The sequence below is a fragment of the Myotis davidii genome, unplaced genomic scaffold, assembly GCF_000327345.1.
Source record: "Myotis davidii unplaced genomic scaffold, ASM32734v1 scaffold170, whole genome shotgun sequence".
Classification (NCBI taxonomy): Eukaryota; Metazoa; Chordata; class Mammalia; order Chiroptera; family Vespertilionidae; genus Myotis; species Myotis davidii.
Window position 1 is genome coordinate 869314 of NW_006282528.1, and position 6034 is coordinate 875347.

At 56.8% G+C, this 6034-nt stretch overlaps 1 protein-coding gene across 1 annotated transcript in view; it reads right to left on the minus strand.

Annotated features, from left to right (window-relative positions):
• Positions 1-61: 61 nt before the first annotated feature.
• The window catches only part of LOC102774222 (chloride intracellular channel protein 4), a 7412-nt gene continuing 1439 nt past the window's right edge, over positions 62-6034 (minus strand). Inside the window, exons 2-3 of the mRNA XM_015560212.1 lie at positions 5909-6032; positions 62-693 (exon numbers count right to left, since the gene is read on the minus strand). Coding sequence (XP_015415698.1) covers positions 532-693; positions 5909-6032 — 286 coding nt within the window. The 3' untranslated portion in view covers positions 62-531. The remainder of the gene's footprint in view (positions 694-5908; positions 6033-6034) is intronic.

A 6034-nucleotide genomic window follows, 5' to 3' on the forward strand; every position in this document is an offset into this window, starting at 1 on the left:
GATGCCCCAAGTCGGTTATCAGCGGTGATCTCAGGGCAATGAAATTTCAAGCGATCTTTTTCTTCTATCTCTACTCTCTGACATTGTGTTAAAATGTTAAAATCGGCACCTGTTATTGGGTAATTACAAAAACAGCAGCTTCATTCTGAGAAAAGTTAAAATACTATTAGAGAGAAAAGCAGGCTGGCGACTTGAGACTATCGGAGGCAGACGCCGCTCTCCTTAAAGGAGGCACCGAGCCCAGACCTGATTTGCTTTGGAACTTAAACTGCAAAGCACGCGCCCGGAACACCCCGACGCCTGTGACCGTCAGAGGCGGCGACAAAGAGGAACGAAGTCGGGGGGACAGCAGGCGGCACCGGTGCTGCTCAGAGGCACGCGGGAGGGGACGTGACAGCCCCGTGCCATTTGGTGGGTCAGCCTGGGGCGTTACTAAAGAAAAGGGGCGCTCTCCGGCGAAGGGTGGCTATTGCGGGAGACGCAGAGGGCACCGTCCAGAGCCGCGCCGGCCGGGCCGCGCCAGGCCCCCCTTCACTTCATCCTCTTGGCCACATCCGAGTAGGCGAGCTCGATCTCCCGGTCGGCTGGGCACGTGTTGGTGAACTCGTCCCGGGCGTAGGCGTTTCTCAGGTACCTCGAGATGCCCGTCATTTCAGAGGGAAATTCAAAGTCTCGGTACCGCTTGGCCACGACCTGAAAATGAAGAGATGGTCAGAGGGGAACCCACCAGCGCGGCACCTCGAGGAGACGGCGCACTCCCTGAGGGGGCCCTCTGCCACCCCAAGACCCCGGCGGCCGGGGTGACGCTGACTTCGCAGGGGACACACTGGGGATGGGGCAGGTTAGCGAGGTACCAGCCTCCACACAGTGGCTCCAGGCCACGCCGCCCCCCAGTTCTCACAGCCACCCCGCTCTGTGTCCCGTGGACTCCCCTGCTGCCCCGCAGGTTCCTCTCCGGGGGCTGTGCTCCCGGGGGCTGGGTGCGAAGGATTCAGGATGGATGTTCAGTTCGGACTGTGCTCAGTCCTCTGTGAAGTCCACGCGGGGCCTCCTGGATCCCACGTGTCTGTGTGAGGCCTGCAGACACTCCGCCTTCTGCCACTGAGGGTCCTTGCATTGTGGTCGGCCGGGTACAGAGGACAGACTCAAGTCCTCACCCCAGGGACACGGTAGGGGCAGGGAACCGACAGGAAATGTCACAGACAACACAACGGTGCGATGTTCCCTTGGCTGCAGGGGTGCTGTTGGGGATGTAGTCACAAAGGAAGTGTCCCCTGTGGGGATATTGTCCGTGTCCTAGGGCTGCCCTGACAGCACCATGAGCTGGGCGGCTGACAACACAACTTCCTTCTCCGAGTCCTGGTGGACTGAAGTCCAAGATCAAGGTGTCAGGGAGCCGCGCCCTCTGCAGGCCGTGGGGGACTGTGTCTGGTCCCCCTCCCGGTTCCTGCCAGTTCCTGGTCCTGTGACAGCAGAACGCCGCTCCTCACAGTTTTCGCCGTGTGTCTCTGTGCCCAATGTCCCCCTTTTTATAATCATATTGGTTGGGGCCCCCCGACTCCAATAAACCTCACGTGACCCTACTAATCAGACAGGAACCGCAAAGACCCTGTTCCCAAATCAGGTCACGTTCCGAGGTCCTGGCATTGGGGCTTCACCATATGAATTTGGGGGACACAGCTCATCCCCTCACAGGGATCTGGGGCTACAAAAGCCAGCTCTGATCTGTGCGTTGGATCTGGGGTGTCTGAGTGAAGCCACCTGGGGCTTAACCACAGACCAGAAGGTCTTCAGGGCTTGTTTCTCGGATGGGGGGACTGGCAGCCACGGGCGCGGTGTGGCCGCAAACAGGACGCGTGGCCTGGAGAAAGCCCCTGCTCCGCTTCCCGTCTCCCCCTGGAGTCCCTGCCCACTGATGCTCGTGGCGGCCATCCCACTCTCCTGGTGCTTGCGTTTGCCTGCTATCTCTCTGCCATCGCGGCTTTTGTTTTTTTTAATATATATTTTTATTGATTTCATAGAGGAAGGGAGAGGGAGAAAGACAGAACCATCAATGATGAGAGAGAAGCATCGGTCGGCTGCCTCCTGCATGCCCCACACTAGGGATCGATCCTGCAACCCATGCATGTGCCCTGACCGGGAATCAAACCGTGACCTCCTGGTTCATAAGCCAACACTCAACCACTGAGCCACCCGACAGGACAAGGGCCTATTGTTTAAACTGATGGCCTGGGGCATCCTTCAGTTCAAAGTGACTTTCCCTCTGCGCCCTCTTTTTTTCGTTTCCCTTTCCCGTCCTCTTGTGCCTGGTTGTGTCCATCTGGAGCCTCCCTCCGGGCTCCTTTCCGCTTGGTTTGGGGTGGTTTTCTCAGGCCCACCCTCCAAGCCCCTGGCTCACGCCTGCACCGTCCATTTCCACTTCCTGTGACCTCTCATCTAGCCTCTCCGTCTGAAGTGCGTTATCTGTCTTCTTCCTGAGCTCTGCCTGTCTGGTTGTCCTCTTCTCAGTGGCGTTATATTTATTTTTTCATCTGCGTGTCGTCTTTGAGGTTTTTCTCCAAAGATCCATGTACGCCTCCATTTCTCCGAGGCTGTAGAGACACGTCTGTCTGGAATGTTCTGTAATTTATGGGAGCCATTCTTCATCAGACGCGTGGTTCCACCGCCTCTCCCTCCGGCTTCCCGCCTCCTTACCCTCCCCTCCCCTTTCTGATCATCTGCATCCACGTGGGTTCTTTCTGGTTGTGAATCATTTTGAACAAGGAAGACCTATTGCGCCAACCATGTGCTGAACACCAGTGTGAAGGGCCCAGGGAGTGAGACGGGGCCGCTGGTTGGCCAACTTGGATATTTACCCTCAAACAGTCTCACCAAAGACTGCTCTACACTCTGTCACAGGGGACACGTTAGGGTCAGGGTTACCGTTAGGGTCAGGGTTACCGTCAGGGTCAGGGTTACCGTTAGGGTCAGGGTTGCCGTCAGGGTCAGGGTTACCGTCAGGGTCAGGGTCCAGGGGAGGCATCCTCCGCTCTGAGGCTCACCGATTAGGCAGGAGGCCACCTTGGCTGAAAATAAAGCTCAGGCCCTGGTGTGTGTGGCTCAGTTGGTTGGAGCATCATCCTGGGCACCAGGAGGTCACAGGTTCAATTCCCGGTCAGGGCACTTACCTAGGTTGCGGGTTTGATCCCGTTGAGGTGCAGTCTGGGCGTGTATGGGAGGCAACAGATAGATGTATCTCCCTCACATCGATGCTTTTCTACCTCCCCCCTCACTAAAAAAAGAAAGGAAGGAAGAAAGTGAAAGAGAGGGAGGAAGGAAGGAAGGAAGGAAGAGAACTGCCACTTCCCTTCTCTTCCACTGCACCTCCCGCCCTGTCCTCTGGGTCAGGGGACAGTGACAGAATGCAAACAAGGTGCCACCATGGGCTCCTCCTCCAGCTCTGCCTCCCAGAGGCCTCCGCTCCCAGGTGATCTCTGCCTCCTCGGACAGAGACGCTGTGCTGGCTCTCGGGCTGTGGGATGGACCCTCGCGCCACCCGGCCTTGCTGAAGACGGGACGGCACGCCGTCCCTGCGGCACTCACTCTGGGTGGCGTCCCTCAGTCCTCCACGGGAGTCTGTCCCTTCCTGGTCGTGTGACAGACGGAGCCAATGCTGGGTTTCAGGACGGGGAAGAAATGACAAAGCCCTCTGTCAGACCCTCCTCTTTCCCATAAATCCCTGCAGACTGACTCTCCTGTCCGGTGGGAAACGCTCGGCCTGGGAGACCGCGAGGCTGGGTGGTATTTGAGAGCCAAGGGGCTTCGGAGGCTCGGCTGATAGTTCTGTAGGGGAGCCATGGGCGGCTTTATTTCGCTCTGAATACTTTGTTCAAACTGAAATGTAAAGTGCTTTTGTCACAGGAGCACCATCGCCAGTGCCGCAGGCAGGAGGGATAACACGCTCTCATTAAGTTTCAGGTGTCAGCACTGGCAACGTTATTTATATTGTCGTTATAACATTACAAAGCTATTTATTATGCTCTTTTCTGAACACTCCCCTGTAGGATCAGCAATATCTTTAAGGCTAGAATTTCACAGGTACCTTCGAGCACAACAGGGAAGAGAGAAGAAAAAAGAAACTGGGGCAGGGCAGGGATTGGGCCGGGAGAAGGAAGAAGTGCAGGCAGAGCAAGGCGGGGGTAGGGGTGGTGCTCACAGGCGCCTCAGGGCCACAGGCTGTGTGAACCCATCCGTACCTTCACAGTGTCCCTGTGTTGTCTTTCCCATCCCCCATCCTTCTAGACCAGTGGTCGGCAAACTGCGGCCTGCGAGCCACATGCGGCTCTTTGGCCCCTTGAGTGTGGCTCTTCCACAAAATACCGACTTCTGAGCATGGGCCACGAAGTTTCTTTTTTTAAAAAAAATATATATTTTGATTTTTTACAGAGAGGAAGAGAGGGAGAGAGAGATAGAAACATTGATGAGAGAGAATCATTGATTGGCTGCCTCCTGCACATCCTCTATTGGGGATGAGCCTGCAACCTGGGCATATGCCCTTGGCTGGAATCGAACCTGGGACCCTTCAGACTGCAGGCCGACGCTTTATCCACTGAGCCAAACTTTTAAATACAGTTCCTCATGTTGTGACCCAACCATAAAATCATTTTCATTGCTACTTCATCACTGTCATGTTGCTACTGTGATGAATCGTCATGTAAATATCTGATATGCAGGATGGTCTTAGGCGACCCCTGTGAAAGGGTCGTTCGACCGCCAAAGGGGTCGCGACCCACAGGTTGAGAACCGCTGTTCTAGACCAAGGACCCAGCTCTGGACCCAGTGGGCTGTGAATAATAGAGATGCCCTCGGAACAAGACTTCTTCCTGGGGCATCTGAGGTCACTGAGGGCCAAGGGCATAGCAGTGGTGACAATGACCGAGTAGCTGACACGTGTAAGTGACGGGCTGGGGTACCCCTGCGGGACAGCCACGGCCCAGCATTCCAGGGGGGGCCACCAGCCCCCGGATCTCAGGGCCACTCCCGGAATTCTGAGTTAGACGGTCGGGGGCCAGGTCGAGGGGTTCACGCTTCCACAATTCCTATGCCTTGCCGAGATGAAATCTCGTCTGAATTCTCGTCTAAAATCTCGTCTGAAATCTCGTCTGAAACCTCGTCTGAATCCTCGTGCAGAAGAACTGCAGTCCCAGGGCATCTCTCAACCCTAATGATGCATGACCCGTGACTTTCACTTCACGCGCAACATCTGGGGAGACAGGACGCCAGATGCGGCCGTGGCCGAGCCAGAGACCTGTCCCTTCTCCCCAGCTGTGGGGCTGATGTTAAGAACTGGGGCTGCTGCCCGGCCAGTGTGGCTCAGTGGTTGAGCATCGACCTAGGTCACAGTTCCATTCCTGGTCAGGGCACAGGCCCAGGTTGCGGGCTTGATCCCTAGTAGGGGGCGTGCAGGAGGCAGCCAATCAGTGATTCCCTCTCATCATTGATGTTTTTATCTCCCTCCCTCTCCCTTCCTCTCTAAAATTGATAAAAATATATTTAAAAGGAAGAAAAAAGGAGAGAAGGAGAGAGAGAGAGAGAGAATATGAACTAACTGAGGTTGTTAAGCCCCGCGTGGGAGTGGGCCGGCCCTCACGGAGCGTGGCTGCCTGGCCGTCACCGCACCCGGCGGCCATCCCAGCTCATCTCACAGATCCCACTCAGCAGGTCCCAGCCTCAGCTCAGACGCCGGCGTGACCACGCACCCCTCCGTGGCGGTCATGCGGAGAGAGCGACGAGGACGCCCCGAGGACGGAGGACACCTGACCCCGTGTCTGAACCCGGGTGGCCGGCTCCTCGCATTCCGGGTCCTGTGCTGTCCCCGGCCACAAGTCAAATGTGCACACAGCCCCGTCCGGGGGCGGGAGCCACCGACCTTGATGATGTGCAGCTTGGGGAGCAGGTTGCAGTCGGCCAGCGTGAGCTCGTCCCCGTCCAGGAACTTCCTGCTGGACGCGGCCACGTCCTCCGCGCCGTCGGCCCCCACCTCGGTGGGCAGAGG